This window comes from Equus caballus, chromosome 23 (assembly GCF_041296265.1).
Source record: "Equus caballus isolate H_3958 breed thoroughbred chromosome 23, TB-T2T, whole genome shotgun sequence".
In the NCBI taxonomy this organism is placed as follows: Eukaryota; Metazoa; Chordata; class Mammalia; order Perissodactyla; family Equidae; genus Equus; species Equus caballus.
The window spans coordinates 31,510,907-31,537,253 of NC_091706.1; the positions used below are offsets into that span (position 1 = coordinate 31,510,907).

Genomic DNA, 26,347 nt, shown 5'->3' on the forward strand with positions numbered 1-26,347 from the left:
GACTTTGTCCAGAAGGACACTTCATTGCCCTTATTTATTCCTTGGCCCCATATACTTAGGCAACTGCAATTCACAAACTCGTAATTTTCACGTATAAAATAAAGGTATTATGATTGATTATGTCAAAATTCCACCCAACATTAACATTCTGTGGATCTCTGAATCTATTGCTGGAGTCCATTGAGTTTAGTTTTTACAGAGATTGTTGTAATCAAAGTGAATGTACTTTTTAAAAGGTAACTTACCTATGACTGAGCAATTGAACATAGAGAAATTTCTCACAATTTGAAATAATTTGTGCATGTCATTATGCTTTATTTGTGAAGATATTAATTTATATGGATAGAAATAAATAAATGTAATCACAACATTTATTATAATAAGAATTAGATACAGCTTAGCTGAAGACAAAAACTAAATTAATCTTAGTACATTCACATATAGAATATTACACAGCCATTTAAAAGCTATGTTATAAAAGCACAGTTAATAACATGGGGAAAAGGTCATTGTTAGGTGAAAATAGCAAGTAACTAGTCAATAACTGTGTGTATATATATATATGTATGTATACATACACACACATACAGAAAGACATCTATTTATAAGACTCTATAATACCATATATAAATCTATAGTACTTGTTTATATACTTATAAATAAATACTAATACTATGCAATTCAAATAATCCAAATAATAATGCCATGAGTGGGATTACCTGTGATTTTTATTGTCATATTTAGCTTATACTGGATTTTCTATATTTTCTACAATGAACTGGTATTATTTTTAGAGTTCAGGAAAAAAAAGAAAAAAAACTTTTTTTTGGTGGTGAAGATGCACACATTTTTCTCGTTTATTCCTGAAAGGATTCTCAAAAGTATCTCTCTGCCCATCTCAGATTCTCCTTTGCTTTATAACAGGCACTTTCTGGACTCATATTGCCAATTCGTAGGTCCAGAAGAATATCAGAGAAATATTCTCCTCAGCCTCTTCTCTAAAACAGTCCCCTTTTAGGTTCCTGCATCTCTGCCTGCACTGCCCACACCTTCCAGCTGCTGGCCCTGTCTTACATTGGTCCCTCCACTGAGAATGCTTCCTTCCATCTCAATCTTTTGAAATTCTGATCCTCCTTCAAGACTTAGCTCAAATATCTTTTCCTCCATCATGTCTGAATTTCTAACATCTCTTTCTCTCTCTCTCTGTCCCAAAGTCACATAGCAATTGGTTTCTCCCATGGCATTTACATTTTCTGCTCTGTAGTAACAATGGGAACTTTTGAGATTAAAGAGTCATGAAGACTGAGGACTGGTGAAATGAATATTCCATCTGAAGGGGGCAGTGGTGTCTCAGTTCCAGCCAATTTCTCCGAATTGGGAACATGGGTCCAATGTTACCAGGCCTTCCAATATGTCAAGAAAAGCAAGAAATCTATATTCTTTAATGTAAAATTCCCAGTTTTTAAAATATTAGCTCATTAAAAAAAGAGAGAAACACTTTGCAAACCAAAAGAAAAAATACCTATAAGCTGAACCTGGCCTGTCGGACCTAAGTTTGTAACCTCTGCCTTAGGCTTGCATCTTTTACATCTCTGTATCTCCTTATCACCCAGCACAGAGGTTTGCTCATAATGGTTTGCACCTAGTAGGCACTCAAGTGTGTAAGCTATCCACCTAGTGGTTCAACGATAATAGGACCCATATCAAAGATCCATCACTCAACATCAACATTTCAAAACTTGCTTTGATGCTGGGCTTCTCTCCAAAGAGTCTTCCAAAGGTAACATGGAAGAAAATTCACTCTGTATGACCTAAAACAGGAAACTGACTTTTTTCCCTGTACTTTGTACTAACCGAAGAGCACTGTCAGCACTCAATAAATAATAAATCACAGTCATTTAATTACAGCTTTTATGCATCCAGGTCATGTTATATTGACTTCATATTTGAAGCAAAATTTTCTAGCACTTAAGAAGAAAGCAGTAAGGGATAAAAGGCAAGAGTAAGCCAAGGGATGGTCTAAGAAAGAAACGGTAATTTTTAAATCTGCTTCAGAAGAGCTGAATCAGGCAAGGAAAATAGAAATGAAACCAAGCCAGCTGGATACCTCATAACAGGGAATGGAAAAGCAACACAACAGCATCCTGGATCTATAGCATTACCTCACTGTCGTTCACCAAACAGCATTACCTAACCGCTTTTGGCTCCTCTGCAAGGCCCTTTCAGTGAGGATGATTGAGATGACCTAATAAAAGGTACCAGCTCAATGTCAGTTAGCCAGGCGGAGGATCTAGCTGGAATTTTGAAAACAGTTCTGAATGTAGGACTAGTCCAGAAACTAGAAGGCATGAGACAGGAGGGAGATCAACAGTAAAAGATATCCCTTTACTGGTGAGGAGAGAAACATCATTGGCTCAAGAATACTAAGCCAGAACTGACTCCATGGGCACATCCCTGGAAGCAGGCAGAATTCTGTCAATAGATGGTATTGCCTTGCATGTGGAGGTTCCTGCATTGAAACAGCTAGTCAATGCATAACGCCTGCCATGTGACAAGTGTAGGGGAGGAAGACATTTCCTCTACCCGCTCTGGGTCCTACTGGCCGGACATCGAATTAAATTCACATGAGACAGAAACACAGGAGAAAGTTAAACAAAGCTTTATAACATTTTTACATGGGAGAGCCTCAGGCAAACTGAGCAACTCCCCAAAATGACTGAAGCCACCACCTTAAATATCAGCTAAAGACAAAGGAGGATGTTGGGGGTCGGAGGAGTCAGTTATGGGAGGTTACCAGAAAAGCACAGTAAACAAGGGTAAGATTAGTATGCAGATTTAAATCCTTGCCTTCCACATTGATGAGAGTTTCTAGAGATAAGGTCATCTCTCCTTCCTGGTACAGAGAGGGAGACACCTTTACAGGTGGGGATTTCCTTTACAAATGTAAATGTCTCTTAACAAGGGGTAAGCAAATTCTACTTTTCAGAGTTTCTTTCCTGTCTGCAGTTTTTAAAAGTAACCAGCCCAAAATAATGCTCATGCCAGATATATCTTGGGGTGGCCACTTCCGGTACCCCACACAAACATAGTCCTAAGTATAGAGGTCAAGGCTTCTGTTTTCACAGAGCCTTCATTCTAACAGAGAGAGACAGATAATAAGCACATTTTAAAAAGGAAATGGTAAATAGTTATACATCGTATGAAGAGAATAGAACAGTGTACTGAAATAGGGAGTGCCTGATGGGCTACATTAGATTGGACGGTCGGAGAAGAGCTCTGAGGAGGGGCTGTGTTAGCTGAGTCTTTAATGACAAGAAGGAATCAGCCATGCCAAATTCTGGGAAACAGCACCCATGGAGGGAGGAACAGTTAGCGCAAACACAAGGACCATCCTGTCTTTGAGCATAAGAAAGAATCCCAATGTTTGTAGACTTCACAAAGCAAGAGCAGAACTAGGAGGAGAGGAGCTCAGAGAGAAAAAAAAGCAGCAGATCATATCGAATATTGAAGGCCCTAGAAAGGGATTTAGAATTCATTCTAAGTACTTATGAAGCCACTAGAAGATTTTAAGCAAATAAGTGTTATCAACTCCTCAGGTCGTTTTTCCCAAGATGACAGTTTCATTTGCAAAAGAGGGACAGTGGACACAGAGTGATGTGTGCTCTACTGCTGCCCTCAAACTGTGTGGGGGAGCCTGGAGTTGAGAATAGAGGTTGTGCTGGTGTTGGACTCAGCACACCTGTGGAGTTCAGAGAAACTTGTGCTGTTGTTGTGGGAAAGGAAGCCACCTTGCTGGACTTCAGCTTCACCACTTGTCAGAGCCCAACAGCAACAGGGTCTTCCTCAAAACTTCCACAGCTCCTTGCTTGTGTTTCTGCTGAGCTCTTATTAGACTTGAGCTTTATGAAGCCAGCACCATATTTATGGACTCCTTTAGTCCCCAATCTACTTCACGGTGACTGGCACATGATAAGTGTCCCAGAGTTTGTTAAAGTGTCCCAGAGTTTGTTTAGCAGGACTCAAAGGAATTAATAGAATGTGCAGTTGATACTACCCATCTTGCACTGCTTCTAGAAGTGCCAACAAGCTTCATGAGGAGGGAGCTGACTATGGGTCCAAGATTTACTGAGTTCACCATTTTAACTGACAGGTTAAGATTCATTGCTTATCCTGTGCTAATTTTATGAGAATACTGTAAGCCACGATACTCAAGTCTGACTCTCTCTGAATTAAAGCTGTGCTCATTGGTCTTTTTTCTTTTTTTGCTGAGAAAAGATTCGCCCTGAGCTAACACCTACTGCCAGTTTTCCTCTTTTTATATGTGAGCCACTGCCACGGCAGGGCCACTGACAGAAGAGTGGCGTAGGTCCTCTCCGAGAAAGGAACCTGGGCTGCCAAAGCAGAGCACGCAGAACTTAACCAGTAGGCCACTGGGGCTGGCCCTCATTGCTCTTCATTTATTGACACGCCCTAAATTCTGACATGTCTTCCTTTTTCATAGCATGTGTAAATGATGAACCACAAAAGAGGAATCTGGTCAGAGAAAAATGAATATCATACTTACATATCCATATTCCAAATCCCAACACCAGCAGTAATTGCAAAATCTCACAAAACATGCCCGGAGAAAGTCCCCGATGAGGATTGTGACATAGGTGGTCAGAACATCAGAAACGGTCAGCCGCACAAATTCCTGTCGAGATATTATCTGCATTCAAATGTGCATTTTTCTCTGTAGACATCAAATCTGTCATGTTTCTAAATTGCATTAGCTTAGAAATTTTAATTAATAGTAAAGAAACTAGTTATGCATATCTAGAGAATGAAGAATGTTTCATCCCTATTTTATTATCGTAAAAATAACTATTTCCTGTTCCAAAAGCACTATATCAAAGCCTTCTTAATGAGAAACCTTTTTAAGCATGACGCAAGAACCGAAAACAGGAAAATATTGACCATACAGAAGTTTAAAACTTTTAGGCAAACAGCACTATTTATAAAGTTAAAAGACAAACTTGGAAAAGAAGTTGTAGCAGATATGATAGAGGATTAGTTCTGTTTGTTTTTTTGTGAGGAAGATTGTCGCTGAGCTAACATCTGTGTCAATCTTCCTCTATTTTATGTGGGATGTCCCCACAGTGTGGCTTGACAAGTGGTGCTAGGTCTTTGCCCAGGATCTGAACCTGCAAAATCTGAGCCACCAAAGTATAGCATGCCAACTTAACCACTACGCCACCCTGAGGATTAGTTTTTTTCAACACATTAAAAACTTTTACGAATCGGTATGACTACCAGTAGGTGATCCAATAACAAAAAATATTGGTAAATGACACAAGAAATTCACAGAAGAAAATATACAATTAAAACATTCAAAAATACTTAAATCCCACATAATAAACATGAAAATTAACACAATGAGTTGTTGCTTCACACAGTGATAAATATTTAAGAATCCGTGTTTCTCTCTATTGCCGAGAGTACGGTGACGTGGGTACGTACTGTCATGAACTGACAAGGAAGTTAAACTAGTGAAACATTTGGGGGGCAATTCGTGAAGATCCATCACATTTTAAATGGTGTGGAATTTGATCAAAGAAATCCATTTCTAGAAATGTATCCTACAGCAATATTAACACAAGTACACAAATCTATATGTATAATTATGACCGTATGGTTTCATCTAGATAAAAATTGGAAATAATTTAAGTATGCTCAGGAGGAGATAAATTAAATAAAACAGGGTGTCCACACAACAGAATATTGTGAGCTGTTAAAAAAAGGTGCTATTGTGGTTATGGATGCACAACTATGTGAACACAGAACTAGAAGCCACTGAATTATACACAGTTGGCCCTTGTATCCGAGGTTTCACATCCACAGATTCAGCCAACTGCAGGCCGAAATTTCACGGATACAGAGGAATTGAATTGAATTGGAAAATGCAAAATGTGTGGAAGTGGAGGGCTGACTGTATTTGCTGTATTACACCATTTTACATAAGGGACTTGAGCGTGGGTGGATTTGGGTATCCACGGAGGGCCCCGGAACAAATCCCCAGCTTATATGGAGGGAGGACTGTACTTTAAATGAGTGAAATGTATGGTATGGGAATCATATCTCAATAAAGTCATTTAAAAAGTGCTAAAATGCCATGCTCTAATGAGAAACAGGTTTTCAAAAATTTATGAACAGGATGTATGATATGAACTCATTTGTTAACAAAAAAATCCTATGTGTATATATATGTATATGGATATGCATAATATGGATAGGCATATGCATAGAAAAGGTTTGGAAAATTAGAAACAGGTTACGTCACTAGTGTGGACTTGAATTTATGTACCAAGTGTGTGCACTATGGGTTGGAGAAGAGGTTCACTATTTCCTCATGGGACTCATATGACCATAGGCAATAAATATAAGAACGGACATATGATTATAAATTTTTACCATGATTGTTCACTTCTGCTCTTTCTGTTCCTTCCAGAATATTTGTGCCCTAAGATTGAAGACACTGAATATCTAATAAGATATATTTAGCCAGAAACATTAGTGTTCTTCTGTAATATAGAAAGACTTCTGTTTTTTATTTCCAGCTACCCATATGATCTCCCCTCTAAAATAATTAGTGAAAAATAATTTCTTACAGGGCAAAGGGCCATTTGACTAGCAGTCATTGGGTTAATTTCCAGCCTCATAATTCAGAGCAGCGCTTCCTAAACTCAGGTAGTCGTGTACCACCAGCGTGATTCTTGCCATGTCCGAGTACTACGTGAAATATTATTTATCTAATATTTCTTGTAACTTTAATATACTTTGCTCTTAAGAGATGACTGCTATGATTTTAAATAGAACACGTAAATCATCTGCTATAAATAGAAGTTAACTGTAACATAAATATAATAAAGGCAAAAATATTATATTCAAAACTTAAAAATATAAATTTAAAAAATTATCTCAGCATTGGTTCTCACCAAAAGTAGTGCCTGTGACAAGGGCTCATAAGCAAGAAATATACTGTGGGAAGTGTTGTCAAAGGACAGAGTGGGGATTGGGAAGAATGAAACAGGAAAGGAGAGAAAGACTTAACCCAAGAGTGTGTTAAAAGCCGGCAGTTCTTCTGGGGACACTCTCAGTAGCCATATGCAATAAGCCTCAGAATTGTCCACTCGAGAGACAGAGAAAGGACGTACTGATCCACTAGCTCCCATTCCCGTTAGCCAAGGATGGCCCCATGTGACATCAATAACCCACTTGGTGACAAAGAGAAGCGTTGGGATAAAGGTGAGAATATGCGTACAGCTCAGTTGAGATGCTATTAGGTAACAGCTGCATGTAGTTGTTTGCTGCAGCAACAACTAGACTAAAATGGTGGGCCAAGAGTGTGAGGTTTCTGCTTAACCTGAAAGTTTCTGTATAATCGGACTCAAGTCTAGCTCTCCATATTTTTCTTGTATTTGCTCTTCCCTTGTCTTCTCCATTCCAGCCCTACTGGCTTCCTTTCAGACCCTCAAACTCCATACTTTTCCAGGCCACATGGCCTTTGCCTGTGATCTTCACTTTACTCAATCACTCTTACTTCACCTCTTGCCTCAGTTTACTCCAACTAATATACATCTTTACAGCGTCACTAACAGAGAAGGCTCTCTTATCCTGCTGAAAAGGGCAAGCTTCCCTAGAAGTTCTCAGATTCCCTGCATTTCATTCCTGTAGTGCTTTGTTGTTACTATAATTATTTATAATGTTGTTTGCATAACTATTTAATCAATGGCTTTGTTCCTCATAGAGACTGTAATTTTCACAAGAACTGTTGTCTCTGTTGTACCTCTACTATGTAGCACAGTGCCCAGCGCTGAGCATGGACTCAATAAATATTGAATGAATGAACGAGTGATAGTAAATTCTTGTAGTTATTTCTGGACATAACTTTTCTCTTCCCTACTCTTACTCGCATTTTCATTCCCCCAGCAATTTGAGTTCAGATTCTAATAGCTAGCATCAGAGGTAGGCTAGGAGGGCTATTTTACCTTTCCACTGCCAGGTCAGGAAGACTTCCTCAGGTGAGAGAAAGTTTCAGAGTGGTTTTGAAGTCCTCCTCATCCTTCAAAGCATCCTCATCTCAAAGGTTGACATTCTACTTTTTCCTAAGCAGTGTTCTAATTTTCACATAAAATATCAGAAGAGGATTCAAGTGTATTAAAATGTACAAATATTTATTCCATAAAAATTCCATTAAAAATACTTATATCATAGGTGGAGTACACTACTTTACAAGGAAGGGAATCCCAAGAATGGTGGCCCAGCCCATCTCAGGGACATTGTGGAATCTGAGTCCCTACCGGGCTCGTCAGTACGGGAGCATGGTCTCTACCCGAGTCTCCTGTCGAGCACTGTACTCCATGCCTAACAACTTCACACTCACGACATTTAAAAGTGTCTGGGCAGCTTTGGTCAGTAAACCTAAGAGAATCACTAGCAGGTAAAGAGAAAACAATAGTCAAAAGACATCATAATGAGCCACAGACCACATTCTCCTTAGCAGGAGTCTGGAGTGTACATGTTGATGCTAATTATGTTTCTTGGAGATAATTCAGCACTATGGACAAGGACACAAGCTCTAATCAGACTGCAGGTTAAATTTGGCTCCTGTCATTGACTTCCTTTGAGGTCTTGAGAAAATTACTTTACCTTTCTAAGTCATAGTCTCCTTATCTATAAAATGGAGATCATAATATAAGTTATCTCAGAGGGTAATTTAAAAATTCAAGGAGGTAATGCTTGGCAAGCTAGAGGTGTTCAATAAATGTTAGCCATTGTTGTTATCTTCAGCTGTTGGCTGCTTTCTCTCCTTCCCCAAAATGCAGACTTCAGCATATAGCTTCAAATAGCAATCTCCCAAGAATGACTCTGCTGCTTACCTATCAAATGCCATTGGAGATGAGACTAAGTGACTACGTCTTGAGATTCTCTGGTGAGATAAAGGAGCCACGAAATTATCTTATATTCAAATTCAAAGAGAGCTTTGAGTCCTGCAGCATCCTTGAGGAAAAAGCAAAGCATCCATGGAGGAGAAGAAAGAACATTTGGAATGCTTCTCATAGAGCAATGAACGAGTTCTTGGGGTGCATTTTCAACACTACTTGCAAAGCAGGTGCCTTCACTATTTCTTTAGGAGTCAAGTGGCTAAAAGAAATGTTTCCAGGTACATGGATAGACATATTGATCTCTTAAAGGCCAGACCTTCCCAGCACTCAGGGTTTTTATGTCCCCTGTGTTCTCTTTGTTTCCATGGATTCCACCTCCCTCATCAACATTCTATTTAGAACCACAACCCCTTCCCTCTAGTCACATCCTGCCGACCTTCCCACAAATGCTGACTGTTCCTTTAGAGAAAGGAAGGTGAAGAAGAAGAGGGAAACCCAACTACAAATGGCAGTAGGAAAGACGATGAAGCAGGGACCATCACTACAGACAAAATTCTTTTAAAAAAAAGACAAGACAAGCAGCATGGTCCAGGGGCTTCCAAGAAGACTTAAATAATTGAATTTCCTTTATTGTACTGTAAGACTATCACAGAAGCTTCTGGATAATCAGAAACATAAGTATTCTCTTAGACTGCATTGGCATTCATAACAAATTAAATTCTCCTTCAAAGAAGTGAGCAGTCCTGATCTTTTTCTTTGCAATAGAACTTTGCAGTTAGTTCCATTAATCCTGTTTAATAGGTATTTGCCCGTTAAAGGGTAAATCTCTTACCCTTCATGCCAGCCTGCATTCTAGGATGTACAGAAGAGAATGTCTCAAACTCTTTGAGTCTGTGAAAACTTTATTCCTAGTTTTCCATTTACCTCAACTTTTGCTGAAGATTTAGGGAGCGCCCTTGATGTGGTAAAACAGACTCGTCTTAAGCACCATGACCATATTTTGCTTCAAGGAGCCTTGAGACACGGAAACCCATGTACTCCTGTGTATTCATTTCCTATTGCTGCAGTAATGAATTACCACAAACTTAAAGGCTTAAAACAACAGAAATTTATTTTTGTATAGTTCTGGAGGTCAGATGTTTAAAATCAATGTGCAGACATCTGGGAGGAATCTGTTTCCTTGCCTGTTTCAGTTTCTAGAGGCCTCCATTCTGTGGTTCATGGTCCCCTTCCTCCATCTTTAAAGCGCATCACTCCAAACTCTGGTTCCCTTGTCTCATCTAGTTTTTCTGACTTTGACTCTTTTGACTTCCTTTGTGATTTCATTAGGCCCATTCACACAATCAAGGATAATTTTCCTAAGACCCTTAATTTAATCACATCAGCAAAGTCCATTTTTCCATGTAAGGTCACATAGTCACAGGATCCAGAGATTAGAACATGGACATTGTTGAGGAGCCCTTATCCTGTCTACCACACTGTGGATCATGAGCCCCTCTCTCCTACGTGCAGGAGGCTTTCATTTCATTTCACTTATTATTTCATCTATAATAGATTCCCATAAACATTTATGAAATATGTATGTCTGCAAGTCAAGTACTTAATAACATGTAAGTAAGAAGGGAGGGGCTTATCAGTACTGGAAAGCTTAAAAAATGAAGTAAAATAAGATCCTTAATTGTACCATACTTTTTGGACTAAGTTTTCAATGATGTGTGTCCAGCATTTATTTTTTTTCACAATTGAAATCACAGTTGGTTTAAGTCCAATGAGCCTCTGACTGAGGCTGAGGACATTTAATGATATCCATATTTGTTTAAATTATATTAATTTTATAAGACCAATGCTAACTTTCAATTTTACTTTTATCTCACAAAAATGAATACACTGTAAAAACTGATTCAAATAGTTTCACAAAGACCACATTACTTCTGAAACTGAACTGTCTAACAGAAATACTATGGCATATTTAGAAATATCTGTTCATCAATGGTGAACTAAAGTCCAAAATTAGATTATGAAATGCACATTGGGAATGTCAATTCTAATGAGATAAAATTAAAGGCTTTCAAAATATGAATTGGATTTGTTGGGAAATAGGAGACCTGAAGTAGATATTTTTGTTGCTTTCATTTGGTTTGCTTTCCTTGTTGGACAAGGAGCTGTAAGAAACATGATTTCTCTTCTCTGGTAAAATACCTCTAGTGTTGGACTGGAGCCATTTATACAATCATCATGAAAGCAACTCACCTAAAATTATATTTCCTATAACATTCAAGGGACAATTATATGACAAAAGTTGACATTACTGAAATTAGTATCAGTGTATGTTCCCAAAAGAGTAATATTTTTATGGCAAATAGATAACACTAAATAGAGTTCCATTTAAGTACTCAGTTGGGTCTGTATCTAAATCTAGGTGCTTTATTACACAAATAGATAGTAAACATCTCCTCACCATTTGAAAATATCCTTCTTACGTGCAATTGTAAAAGGGGTGTAGTATTTCCCTCAATGGGTGGAAGTGAGGACTGCATGAGATAACATATATGAAATTCACAGCCAGCAAGTGGTAAGCATTCAGTAAATTGGGGTCGGCCCAGTGGCGCAGTGGTTAAATTTGCACATTCCATTTCCGTGGCCCAGGGTTCGCAGGTTTGAATCCCGGGTGCTAACATGGTACCGCTTGGCACACCATGCTGTGGTAGGCATCCCACATATAAAAAAAAGTAGAGGAAGATGGGCATGGATGTTAGCTCACAGCAGTCTTCCTCAGTGAAAAGAGGAGGATTGGTAGCAGTTAGCTCAGGGTTAATCTTCCTCAAAAAAATTAAATAAATAAATCTTAGCTATTTTTTATCAATAAGCATAAAAAAATAGGCCACACTTATGGAAGAAATGTTGACTCTGCTTTTTCTTTTTTTTTTTTTTTTTTGGTGAGGAAGACTGTCCCTGAGCTAACATCTGTGCAAATCTTCCTCTATTTTGTATGTGGGATGCTGCCACAGCATAGTTTGATGAGTGGTTTGTAGGTCTGTGCCCAGGATCCGAGCTCACGAACCCCGGGCCACTGAAGTGGAGCATGCAAACTTAATCACTATGCCACCAGACCAGCCCCAACTCTACTCTTTTTTAATCCATTAATTGTCATGCACTTCTGTTTGTGGCATTACCTGTCCCACCATTGTTTCCCAACAGGGTCCTCGAGGTACATCTGCAGGGTGCACAAAAAAGGGTGGCCCAGTGGTATTTCCAGTGAGCGATGCATTGTAGGCCTTGATCATGTTGGCTTCCCATAGAGTAATATTGGCCTTTACTAGCTTTTCCTCTTCAATCTAGAAAGCAAAGCAGTGGAAACAAAAATGAAGACAGCACAGATTTCAAAGACATTTCTGGCAATCTTGAGACTGGGAATGTAGTAACATGCTGATGGCAAGGACAATCCAGACATTAACACTTACCTTGTTGTTAATCTCATCCATCAAGGCAAGAATAAATACATACAAATTGCCTAAAAGAAGAGCAAAAATACGTCCCAGCAGCCATTTCAGAGCGATGAGGGGATGGTAGTCTTCTAATTCAGCAAATAAGTCAAACAGTGTTGGACAGAACATCCCCAGGAGGGACATGACCATGTTCATCTACAAGGAGGCACAACGGATGAGCTAAGTTAATGGTGTTTCAAAATTATTATTACTTTCCTCCAGAATTTTGCAAGATTCCATCTAGGTTCCGTGATCTTTTATAAGACTAGAGATTATCTTATGCATTTTTTAAATTTGATCTTAATAAAACAATAAAGACAACATTCAACTCGCATTCTCAAATTGTGCTTGTATATGAGCTTATGTACATGGCAGTAACAGCAGTCTGTTTCCTGGTATAAAGGAGGGTGTAATTTACATCACTCTCTATCCAATGAACACATGCTGTGCTACATGGTAACTAACTCTGCAGCGGTGATCCGCTTCCCAGCAAGATTTGTAAAGGAAATGGAAAAACTATCGGCTTGAGGAATGAGGTCCAAACTGGAAAGGCTAATTTGACAATCATCAGCATATGGGCTAGTTTCATCAGTTAGAATGGACGAATTCCCTGAGGTGGGCTCTGGACTAACTACTGAATTCTGGGGAATGCAAACTGTTAGGGGCAGAAAAAGGACTGAGTTTTATCCGAGAAAACAGAGGCCATTCAGAGAAACAAAAGGAGAATACATGGCACAAAGTTATCAAAGCCAAGGTATGAAAGTTTCATACATGAAGAAGGGTTTATAGTGCCGAAGGCAAGTGAATGATGAGAGAATGAAAATATGAAAGGAAGGAAATGAGTGGTCCTTATCTCCTGACTGACTGGCACCCTTATGATTATATTATTAGGCTCAATTCAACCAAAGAAAAGAATCCAGTGCATGTACTACTTTTTTGATGGGGAAAAAGCCTCCTTTAAATAAAATTTTCGGGTAGTTCTGGCAACTGTTTTTCCTAAATACCTGGCCCAGATTGTCGCCACTAAACATTTCCTATTTCCTCCTATGGACTCCATGTTTTGAACGATGAGAACCACTAGACTATATTTAGGAAATAACTGTCAATATGTTTTTTCCATTTTTATTAAGAACATTATATAAGAATGACTAACAGGAGCAAAATCAGCATGACATAATATAAAGTCAGCACGATATAATTTCAGCCTAAAGTAAAAACTTAGCAGATCCTGCGCAATCTTATACAAGGTCAATTTAAATTCCATTTCATCAAATTTGTAAAGTTATTCATGAACTCCCATTATTACCTTTGTCAGCCCCAAAGACTCAGAGGTCTCCTAAAATGAGTATTAAACAGGTTCTTATGAAGAGTGACAATGAAATTGACTACCCATCCTTTAACGTGGTTCATTTATACAAAAATGTGATCAATATGAACCATGGACTGAAGTGGCATGATAGTTTTGCCTATAAATACTATTACAACTATAAGAGAGAATTTGACTGCAAACTTAGGGAGTGCTTTGAGGCTCTCCTTTGTTTTAAATAAGTAAAATCTCTCCACCTAATGACTTTCTGCTTTACAGTTTTCCATGAAATGTCTGTGTTGTTATAGTCTCTTGAATGTATGATCTCCCGTCTCCAGGGTTGTTACCACTTCTGAAATATCTAGAATATTTTTGTTTGGAGCCTTCTGTTGTAAGTAGGTTATATTATTTTCTGTCCAAGATTTTTCTAGGAAATTCTATGCTTATGAAGACTTTCTTAATCTTTTTGGTCTACAAGCCTCTACAGAAGTTTCAGCGTGGGATGTCTACACTTCCCACAGCCTAAATCTACACATATTTTGAAAATGTCAGAGTTCAAAATGACACCACATTGCATGCCAGAACATTTTGTGAAAGGGAACAGGCCCTGACAACCACACGTGATCAATGATTTCCTGATTCTAAATATCTACCACTACCTCCTTTCTCTGACCTGCTAAATGGGCAGGTACCCTGAAGACAAACCACCATCATGCTATTAAAGAGCTGGCCTTCCTCATTTGAATAGCATTTGGGGGGAGGAAATAAAGCACGGAGAGGAGAAGGCGGAGATGTGCAGTTAGGCTGCCAGTGAAAACAGAGAGAAGCCCTGACTTGCCCAAGTAGGGGAGGCAATTGAATGTTTCCAGTGAGACAAACCCAGGAACCAAGGACTTTCTCATCACTGCTTCAAAGAATTCAGGCAACAATTGGATCTTTCAATGACAGAAGCAGGCTCTATGGAGACAGCAACTATAGGGTCATGGAAAGAATGTTGGGCTTGAAATCAAGGTTTCTAGGTTTTAACTCTTACTTTCTTCCCCATGGTTCTGCTACTACACACCCATCACCTGATCTCCTGAGATTTCTTCTCCCCAGCTGTAAAATGTACTGGTTGGAATACATGTGTTCTAAAGTCTCCTTCAACTCTAACTCTCCACAATGTCACACAACGCAAAACAGACAGTAGACAGATTTGGAAACAAGGCTGGAAAAGAGTGGAAAATGTGTAACAAGCTTGGTTAACTTTCAGGGCAAGACGGAGGGGATAGGTAAAGAGTGGCCTTGTTTGAAGTCCCACCACAGAAGCTTAACCCACAAAATCTCAGATGTCAAGTTCTAAGCGCATAAAAAGCAAGCAGAGACGAACTTCATTTTTTTCCCACCACCCAAGGGTGTCAGGATCTTGCTGCGCAAATTCCTGGGATCGCTTCACAGCCCAAAAGATGAGGTATCCACTCCCGCCGAGCGTCAGAAACACGAAGAAGTTAGCAAGAAACCTCAGGAATCTGATCAAGTGGACATTTTCTTCTACTTGGGCCGCCCTTTCTTCTATTATAGCTTCCTGTACCCAAGCAAAACAGAAAAGAAAGGAATATCTCAGTTACAAAAAGTATCATGGACTCAGGAATTATTTTTGCAAACATCAGTATGTGAGGAATGAAAAAGTAAACTAAATCTGGGATTCCACAAATCAGCTGAATATTGCCTGCAAGTGAGAGCAAGTGAGAGAAAGAAGGAAGAATTATGACAAACAAACTCTGATTGATCTAATACTAGGATAGTCTTCCTTCTAAATTCTCTTCCAATACAGTTTAAAAAGAAAGCTACAAAATAATATGTTAGAGTCACTGTAAACAATGAGCTAACTTATTCCTGTAAGTAATTGTGAACGTGGTTCTATTATTTAAAATATCTGATTCTGATTACTAATGGTCTCCTGTTTCAAGCCAATGGCACTGCTTTATTACCAAATTTAGAGAAGAAATAGTGCTCTCATGGGTCATCTGATATTTTCCAGTCATAGTCAAAACGCTGCCCAGTTCCTTGTAGGCAGAAATGATAAGTTAATCATTCTTTTCATTGTCAAGCTATGTCGCTAGTTAGAACATATGGAATGGCTCCAATTTTACTCTTAGAAATACAAGGAAAAGGCTCTTGAAGTTGGAGTCTTTACCTTAAAGTTCATGGTGATAGAATTGAATTTGTTGTCTGCTGTTTCAGGATTGCCAATCAGGTAGTCCCAGCTGGTGAACACCTTCCAGCTGAAGTTGAAAGCGTTGTCGTCACCACCCCCATCGTCACCAATATTTTTGGTCATCCTATAAAAACAGGGAGTTTAACCCAGCAGCCGGAATACAAAAGGAAAGGGGGAGGGTAGGGAGTTTCAAAACCTCATAATTAAAGATAAAATGGGGAAGCAATATCTAAAAGACATATATTTTCAAACAAGCTTGTTCTAATAAGCAGAAAATAAAAGTTTTTTAAAAATATTTTTTAAATGGTTCATTTTCCAGGCCTTCAAGATTGAAAGACTACTAACTATTTATTTATTTTTTTTCTTTTAAAGTTTGGCATCTGAGCTAACAACTGTTGCAAATCTTCTTCTTCTTTTTTTTTTTCTGCTTTTTTTTCTCCCCAGACCCCCCAGTACATAGTTGTATATTTTAGTTGTGGGTCCTTCTAGTTGTGGCATGTGGGATGCCACCTCAGCATGGCCTGATGAGTAGTGCCATGTCTGCGCCCAGGATCCGAACTGGCGAAACCCTGGGCCACCGAAGCAGAGTGTACAAACTTAACCACGCGATCATGGGGCCAGCCCCTAACTACTTATGATTTTAACAATTAAGTTATATAAAAATACATATTTGTTGTCTTCCTAAACTGTTTCCTTAATGTCACACAGTTGGTTCTTAACCTTTTGTGTAATAAGGATCTCTTCAAGAATCTGGTGGAAATCACTGGATCCCTCCCCAGGAAAGAAACTATGTATGGACTCTTGAACTGTTCTACACAACTTTAATTGGTTTCCAGACCCCCTAAAGCCTAAGGATGGACTAACCCAGGTCAGGAAAGTCCTGTAAAGATTTCAATTCCTTCTAGAATCCCCTCCAAAGAATGATTACACTGAATGCCTGAAATTTCTCCATACTCTACAACTCTTGATCAACACTCAAGATTTTTATACAATGTTAATACCAAGTGGTTACAAATATTCTCCTCAGTGGGTTTTTTTAAATATATTTTTTTGCTTGGAGAGTTTAAAATGAATTTACTTACAGGTTTATGTCAGAGGTTAGAGATCTATATTGCACTTACTCCACTTCTTTTATTTTCCCTTATCACTATAAATAGCAAAATTAAAATTTCATATGATACATATTACAAATGGTCCCATAAGGTTTTGGCTTTTAACATTATATAGCAATATGAAACTGAAAAAGAAAGGAGTGTAATGACATAAAGCTGACATCATATGTTGGCAGGAAACTCTGAGGTCATCTAAATTCCCCCACTGTTGGTCCCACTCCTTATAGAGGTGTATATATATTTTAAGTGGGGTAAAATGCTATAAATAATAACCAAAATAATTATTCCTTACATCAGGCTACCACATTGCCCTTTGCGAATGGTGTTTATGTGTATTATCATATTTGTCCTCCAAAACTTAGCAAGAGGTAGAGGCAGTTAATATTATTGTCTTTTTACAGATGGGGAATCTGAGGGTTAAAATTATGAAGCGACGGGCCAGCCAGGTGGTGCAGCAGTTAAGTGCACACGTTCCGCTTCTCGGCGGCCCGGGATTTGCCAGTTCGCATCCTGGGTGCGGACATGACACCGCTTCGCAAGCCATGCTGTGGCAGCCATCCCTCATATAAAGTAGAGAAAGATGGGCATGGATGTTAGCTCAGGGCCAGGCTTTCTCAGCAAAAAGAGGAGGAATGGGAGTAGTTAGCTCAGGGCTAATCTTCCTCAAAAAAAAAAATTATGAAGTGATTTGCTGGACATTATCCAGCAGGCAAACACAGAAGTAGGTCAGGGGCTTAGGGTTTCTGACTTCACTCTGGTGCCTAAGCTAGGACACCATAAGACATGTTAAACCATTTAAGTGCCTTTTTTTGGGTCAAAAGGTTGAAATCAAACATTTCTGATGATTTAACCCAGGGAGAAAATTATGTGTTTGATTAAGATGCCATCATCCATTTTTGCACTGTCACCGAGCAGAGGGCAGGACCTCAAGTAAAAATGGCCACTTGACAGATAAGTTTTGAATGGCGCTTTATCACTGGCAAGATTCTTTAGCTGCAGACAGCCTCCCAGAGGAGGGAGCTCTAGCTGGAAAAGCAAACTGGGAACGTCCAGCACGTGGGAATCATAAAGAAAGGAAGTGGAATACTGAGAGAAGCAAGGAAGGATATTGAAGGCAAACTGCTCACAATACATTTTTGCTGAGAGATGGTCCTAAGAGCTGTAGAATGTTCCATGGACAGCTCTGTCCCTTGTCTATAGAGGAAAAAAATGTAGATACTTATGAAAATTCTTCCTTTGTCAAGGAGGCTGTAGTTCTGAAATATTATGTCTATAAGAAGCAAGCTCAACATATCATTTGCTTTGCTGGGAGGTTGTGGGAAGCAATTGTTGCTTTTCTGCCTTGGTCTCAGGTTTTCCACTGAACTTCTTGCCCTCGACCACAAGTTTACGTATCCATTTATGCATTGGGGTCGTTTGGTCATTTTATGGGTACCTGCGGAGGTTTTTAATAAATCAAACAAATGCCTCCATAAATTCTAAACCAACAGGGGTCACTATAAGGTAGCCTCTGCTAAATGAAAGGAAGGTAGAAAGCAACTCTCTAGAATCTTGTAGAATAAGACCACTACACAAGGAAAAGAAAGTTATAGAAAGGACTATACTAAACAGCATGTGTTACATTCTTGAGAAAGAAGAAACTGCAGCAAATATTTGACTGTAAAGAATAACAGAAAAATATAAATTCATAACGTATTGGCCACAAGCATTGGTTGTTCCTTAGTTTATATAGTCTGTTTCATCAACTGAGCACCATGAGGGCAGGGACTCTATTCTGTTCACCATTAGCCTCAGAGGCTAGATAGCCCTCCAGATTGCCCATAGTAAATGCTCAATAAATAGTTATTAAATGAATGAATAAATACACAAATTGTGAGTCTGGAAGTAAATTTAGCACTTGAAAGAGTTTCACCAAATAAATACATATAGCATGAAAAGCTGTCATACGGTACAATACATATCATATGCTCGTCATGCTGCTGATGTTCAGTTCAGTCCTTGTCATCATGATAGGTTTCAACAATATCATCTCGCTTCATAAATGGTAGCCATTCATCCTGGACCACTACTATCCCAAGTCCATGCTTACAAAAGAAGAACTTTTCATGTCGCAATTCATAATCTTAGATGTAGTTCATTAAGCAATAATATGAAATGGAACACGGTGACTTCAAGTTTCTCATACCTCACCACTTTTCTGCTTAAAGCAGAAAATCCTGACACTTTGAAACAAGGTCAATGATAGTGAGAGGAAGAGTAGACAATCATACGCTTTGTGGGAGCTGCCAGGACTTCCCACCCTGTTGGCCAGCCCCAGTTACCCTTCCACGGCCTGCCGGAGGGTCTGAAATCCATCATTAGAGACTTCAACATTGTTACCCTCCAGTGAAAATATCTCTGAGAAGTAAGATATAAGACTGGAGCCTATGAGGGGTTCTGATTGCTTTTCTCTGAGACAGCTAGCTAAGAGAGATTCCTACAACAAAGAAAAGTTGAATTGGGAGCAGGAAGGAGAAACAATTTTGAGGCTAAGATCCTGTGCAAGGATGTCAAGAGACATAAAAGACTTTTAGATATGGAATCAGGAAAGTAATAGCTGGGTGGGTAAGTAGGTATAAAAGAAGTGAAAAGAAAGTGGACAAAGACACTAGAAATCAAGGTAAAAAGGAGAAAATAAATTTTCATTTATTTAGAAATATTGTTTGAGGTTGGCCATGATTTTAACATGTAAGACAAAGACATAGTTTTGATGAGTTTGTTTGTTCTTTTTACAAGATTTTTGATCACAAGAGTCATATTAAGGCTATGTAATTCCAAAGGAATTTGGCAACAGACAAGGAACAATTTTAATATAGAATTTAAAAAGCCACCCAGGTTAAAAGAGAGGCAGGCCCTTGTCCTCATCGTGATAGATGTATCATCATCAGAGATTAGGGGAAAAGTGATGAAATTAGAGGATAATGTTCCAAGCTCATTTCTGCAATTTACTGGATATTTGAGCTTAGTCAAATCACCAAACTCTGCTGAGCCTTAATTTCTCCATCTACACAATAGGGATAAGTAATGCCTGTTCAACCAGTATAGATGATTGATGGAAGGAACAAATTAGCCTGTGTAAGGAGAAGCACAATACACAAAGAGCTCACAAGGTAATCTGGGTAGAAAGTGCCTTTTGAACTAGAAAAATCCAGGTTCAAATAGGTCCTACAGTCAAATGACTCTGGACAGGTCATTTAGTATGTCTAACATTTCTTTCATTATTTGTAAGGTAGTGAAACAAATACCTACTTTGTAATGTTTAAGGATTAAAGATAATGTAATTTAAATGGATGCGTGTTAGATCCAAATATTATTATTATTTCAAATATAAATTATGATTATTGTCATAGATAGAGAAATGTGGAAGAATATATTCCAATTTTGCTGAATTTAAAAATATTTATATGCATGTATTGAGGTTGGTCAATGGTATATATAGGTTTATAATATATATAGGATAGTCTATATGGACAAAATTTTTAACGTCATTTGAGGCTTATCCATGACACATTATTTAGGTATTCAGTGATATTCTTGTTAGCCTATTCTATGAGTATTATTATGGCCAGACTCATAAATAGAAAAAGAAGTATATCTAATCCCAAAGAACTCTGCAGCAGGGCAAAGTCTTAGAAAAACCTATTGGGATGAAATAAACAGCAAGAAGTTTCTCATAAGTCATGCCTGCCCTAAATGATTCAGCTGTTCCCAGTAGTTTGCTGCTGTGAAATATGCCAGAAGTTTTAGCTTAGAGAACTGCTTTTAATAGGAACAATTGGGTCTTGAAACCAAACTACCTTTACTTTGGGATACAAAACTTCAAACTGATGAGGACAACATACGAAGGAGCTGATGGTCTCCATGTTATATAACTTTACATTAAACTGTATTAATTTGCTTTTAATACTTATATAACTATTTAAATGAAGATCTCTAAGCTTCTGATGTGGTTAATAATGTATACTGCCCTGGAGAGAAGGAAGAGAAAGGAAGGAAGGAAAGAAAGAAGGAAGGGAAGAAGAGCCAGTCTAAAACTAGGGCTGACCAACCATCTTGGTTTGCCAGGGACTGAGTGGGTTTCCAGAACACAGGACTGTCAGTGCCAAAACCAGGAGAGTAATGGGTCTACAAAGTTAGTCATCCCATATCAAAATCTCAAAGTACTTTCTTGGGTTTCTATCTCATTTTATCTTCCAATTTCCCTACAAGGTAATTAAAAATGAATATTTGCCCCCATTTTGTGGATGAGGATGCTGAGACAATCAGTATGGGCAAGATGGCACAGTCCGTCAGTAGCCTGTTTGATTTTAAAACTCTGCTTCCCTTCTACCTGATTTGAGTATTATATCCCATTAAGCCACTCATGTTTATTCCAAGAATATATTTGACTAGGGCAGGGAAGGGGAAGAGACGATAAATGATTTTCTACAATCATTTATATCTCATCAATTCTTTTTCTACTAAGGCTTGCCCCCAAGTCTAGAAGTAAGGTGGGAGTCATGTATCTTTGGAATTGTCTTGCTATACAAGCCAAGGAGCTTAAACCCACTTGCCAATCAGGTAACAAGGAACGAAAGGTCCATGCCAGAGGGAGGGAGGGACCAAAGTCAAGCTGGTTTGGTTGGCATAACATGGATGACTTTGAAAGGGAAAATGTGGAGTTGATGCCCTGTAGCTATCCTAATCGGCATCTGTGAGCTAATTTGAAACAGCTGCCTCTAGAGCTATACTATCCAATATGGTTGCCACCAGCAGCTTGTAGTTACTGAGCACTTGAAATGTGACTAGTGTAAAATATGCACAAGATTCTAAAGACTTAGTAACCAAAAACTACAGAAAATATCTCAATAATAACTTTTGATTGTATGTTGAAACAATACTTTTGATATATAGAGTTAAATAAAATATATTATTAAAATTAATTTTACCCATGTATTTGTTTAATACCGCTACTAGAAAATTTTAAATTATATATGTGGCTTGTCTTGTATTTCTTTGCACAGTACTGCTCTAGATACTTTAAATTCATCTGCCAGAAAATTGTCATAATAAATATGCAAATCTGTTAATGTACAACTGCATAGCCATAGCCATATGTGACTGCCTTGCTGTTAGGGCTATCATGTGACCTCAACTCCAACCATGTTGGCTTTATCCCTCTTGGACCCTCAGCCAGAAAGCCTTCCCGGCAGTGAGGCACAAGGCCAATTAAACTTGTTCATAGTCAAATAAAAGGGTGAGGACATTAATTGAGATGTTTCAATGCTTCTCCTAAACTAGTTCAGAAAATTAGCTAAAGGATGGATTATTCATAGCCCCGAATGACTGTGCTAGGTTCTTGCAGTGTCATCAAGTGGGGTATTGCAAATCTATTTCAAGTAGGGGGAAGAAATGAGCTGTAGCTCCATCAGTTCCCCAATGAGATTCTTCTCCATGCTTTCATCAATTCTTTTCCAGGATGAACCATGATTATACAGTTGATCATGATGGTCTTGCTGGTGGCCATTCGGTTTTGCTGTCTTATACAGCTGAAATTTCTTGGATGAGTGACTATTCTGGTTTTGTTTTTTGTTTTTAAATGAACAGAGAACAACCAATTCTGCCTATTGAGCTCATTCTGCAAGTGGCGAACCCTCAGCACAAAAAGAGGGGTCGGCAGCTGTTTCCCTGTCTTGTGTGCCAAATTCCTGCACACCTTGAAGTACAAAAGGGCACGTTTTAAAATATGCTTAGACACAGCATAGGCATGTTCAACCCATTTCTTTGGGGATGTCATAGTCTAACATTAGTGTCAATATTAAAAGTACATTTTCTCTCTCACAGACTCTGCATCCTCCAGACATAAAACAGAAAGAATTTATATCCAACTCTCAATTTCCTCATTTGATTCCAGAAATCATCACTTGCTTCCCAAGAGACAAATGAAACTTACGCTTTCAGGACAACCAGAAAGCTGTATCCAATGCACATAATCCCCACCAGAAAATAGGAGAGCGGCAGCCTGAAATTCATCCATCCGATCGTTCGTTTATTGTCGTAATAGCCATAAAAGAGGATGGAATACTGAGCCAAGCCCTAAAATCCAACAACAAAGCCACTTAGCAGATGCTGTGAAGAGCAACCCAGAAAAATAACCAACTCTTCAAAAGAATAACAAAATGACATTGATTTTCAAACTTGGGAGATGGCTCTGACATGAGCCCTATTGTGTTGCTTCATAGAGTGAATGTATCAGCTGCCCCATTGATTGGCAGCCTCTCGGTTTACTCTAAATTCAGGGACTTCTAAAAAGACCAAATTTATAACCAAATACAGGCTTGCTCAGCTGTGGAGCCATTTCATTGTGAAATGCCAATTGCTTTAAACATCAAAACACAACTAATGGTGTCTTTAGATTTACAATTTTAAGAGCTTGCTTAACATTAGGGGGAGGGTCTGAGATGCGCTTCCTCAAAGTGCTATGGCAGGTTTTGGCTTCCAGTCACCTGAGCCGCAGTGAGATTGGTTCTCCTTAAACCACAGCAGCCTTGTCTCAGCTCACACTTTGCAAAGACGAGGAGCAGGTGAGATGACCCTGGAACCAATCTGCACAACCTCCTATTCATTAAGACTATTATAGCATTCTCCCATAATAAGCTCTTTCAGAAAAATTATCTGCCAGCTTTGGAACCAGCATTTCCCAAAGCCACCTGAGGAAGCCCTCTTTACACACAGAACATTGGCACATTCTGATGCAGCCTCCCTTGCAATATTCTCCATCTTTCTCTGCTTCTCAAATTCACTGTGTTTTTTGCTCTTGGCGTTGAGGCATTACTTCCTATTGCTATATATCCACTTTCCCAGCTTCTCTCTGACTTCATCTCTCTGTCAATAACTTAAAACCACTAAGTTTCGTGAAGTAAGAAGATAACTTGCCAACGTGGGGGCTTCCTCTTGAGATCATGTGAGTCACACTTGAATTTTAGAAAATCCAACTGGGGGCCGGCCCTGTGGCCAAGTGGTTAAGTTCGTGCGCTCTGCTTCTGTGGCCCAGGGTTTTGCCAGTTTGGATGCTGGGCACGGACCTAGCACCGCTCATCAAGCCGTGCTGAGATGGTGTCCCACATAGCACAACTAGAATATACAACTACGTGCTGGGGGCTTTGGGGAGAAGAAGGAAAAAAAAAACAGATTGGCAACAGATGTAAACTCAGGGCCAATCTTTAAAAAAAAAGACAAAAAACTAAGGCTTCCTGCAAAAAAAAAAGAATATCCAACTGGCTGCATTTAACATCATTGATACCAAGCCAGGGACTTTGAAGCCCACCACTGAAGAAGTAGGGAAGGAAGGATGGAGGAGGAGGAGTAGGAAATGCCCAGGATGCTAATTTCCAGAGGAAGAGTTAGAGAAGTAATTTAGAAAATTGCCTTAAATAAAGATCATACCTAGCTCAAATTAGGGGGCACTGGAGATCTGGAAAAACTATTGCTTTCAAAATTGGCAGCCAATTTATGGTTTAATACTCTAAGAATTAGCAGGAAAAAATTCCGCAGAAAATCTCAGAAGAGCTCCTGGGCTTCCATAGGGTCAGGATAGGATGAGAGGCATGTAGGTAAAAACCAAAGTGCTTCCCGTCACCACACCTGCCTGTATCTGCATTTTTCAACCCGAGAAATGATAAGTCTCAACCCAAAAGAAAACTTAAAGCTAAATAACTAGTAGAAACCTTAAAAAAGGGAAGCAAGTGGACTATCTCATGTCCAAGATAGGAAGCCAAATAGACATGGATTGGCCAACTGCCCAAGACACAGAAATCATCCCAGGAGAATCATCGTTAGCAAGATTCCCCAGCACCAGGTTCCATGACATCATCTCGTTTCACATTCGTCTATTTAAGGTCTCTGCTTTCTCTCAGCTATTTTAATCCATCTCCTTCTACCCTGTCCTGAACCTTCAGACTGGTCCTCCTGTCCCAGGGCAGCAATAACAGAATCTGGTGAGTATAGGTACTTGGCCTCTTCTCTGGTTTAAAGAAACCCTGAACTGTTTCTTTTTTCCCGTGAATACAACACATAGCATTTTCCAAATTCCTCTATTTTTCCCTACAACCGACCCTTACCTCATTTCCTTGCCACTATCGTGACACTTGGTGATAACAGTTGCAGTAATAATATCAATCAGTAAATTTTGTTGACCACTTAGCATTTACTGAATACCTTACTCCATCTCACAGAATCCTCAACCAGAACCCTATGAAGTTGCTACTGTTAGGGGCAGTCGTTTTCCTCTGCTCGATGTTTCCTTCCAATGTAACCCTCGCAGCCTCTCTCCACTGCCTCATGCCAGCTCCACAGTGGAGAAACTAATCTGACAGTAGAGCATGAATGAAGAAATGGAGATGATGTGGGTGACCTTTCTCCCTCCTCCGGAGAGGGCACACGCTGTGCTCTGTCCCCGCAGGGGAAGTCCTGTCCTGGTCCAGGGTTGCTGGGTAGAAAGATCTGTCTGTGAAGCCCACTTGCCCAGAAAGAGATGCCATATTCTTTAATATCAACTTTAACAGTAGTAAAAGTGACACATTGACCTCCATCTGTCTAACCCTTTGTCTTATTTCTAGTGAGCTCACAACCTGGCTGTACAAGGTAGGGGGTGTTATTTACCATGACTGCCCCACCCAAAAAAGACTCATAGCGACTAATCCTATACCTATTTTACAGGTGAAGAAACTGAGCTTTCGAGAGGTTAGCTAATTTGTCCACATTTACATAGCTAGTAAGTGACAGAATCTGAACTTGAACTAGGTCTGTCTAGTTCAAATTCACATACTTAACCGCTGTGCTATACTGCTTCTCTCATGTGTTCTTTGCCTACCAGGCCTTGTGTCATGCTAGTTCCATACCTTTCCAGTAAAACAAAGAAACGAGAAAGCCCATCAACCCAGCAGGCTCTTTTGACCTATATTCCTGGATTGGTCCATGGCGGTGCCAGGACCTCTTGGAAAGGACCTGGACATCCCTTTTGAAAAGATTTCAAAGTGCCTCATCTCCACATACATAAACATTACAACCTGACATTTTTTTCTAATTCATAATGACACTATTGGGATTAAGACATCTTCCAAATAACATGAAAGGAGAACGTAGACACATAACAAGCATCTGGTGAGCTTGTTAGGCACAGTAGCTACTGGAGCAGCTAGCTCGTCTGGTGTATGCACCATTCAATACATGTTCAATGGCTGGCACTTCATAAATATTAGATCATAACCAAAAGGGGTAAAGGTCCTTTTTTTTGGAAATCCTGA

General features: G+C 39.1%; 1 protein-coding gene across 1 annotated transcript in view; it reads right to left on the reverse strand.

The window, feature by feature from the left end:
* Positions 1 to 26,347, reverse strand: part of TMC1 (transmembrane channel like 1) — a 113,945-nt gene that overhangs the window by 25,817 nt on the left and 61,781 nt on the right. Inside the window, exons 9-14 of the mRNA XM_070248123.1 lie at positions 22,996 to 23,138; positions 15,892 to 16,036; positions 15,085 to 15,279; positions 12,386 to 12,565; positions 12,098 to 12,259; positions 4,565 to 4,693 (exon numbers count right to left, since the gene is read on the reverse strand). Of these exons, the coding sequence (XP_070104224.1) occupies positions 4,565 to 4,693; positions 12,098 to 12,259; positions 12,386 to 12,565; positions 15,085 to 15,279; positions 15,892 to 16,036; positions 22,996 to 23,138 (954 nt within the window). The remainder of the gene's footprint in view (positions 1 to 4,564; positions 4,694 to 12,097; positions 12,260 to 12,385; positions 12,566 to 15,084; positions 15,280 to 15,891; positions 16,037 to 22,995; positions 23,139 to 26,347) is intronic.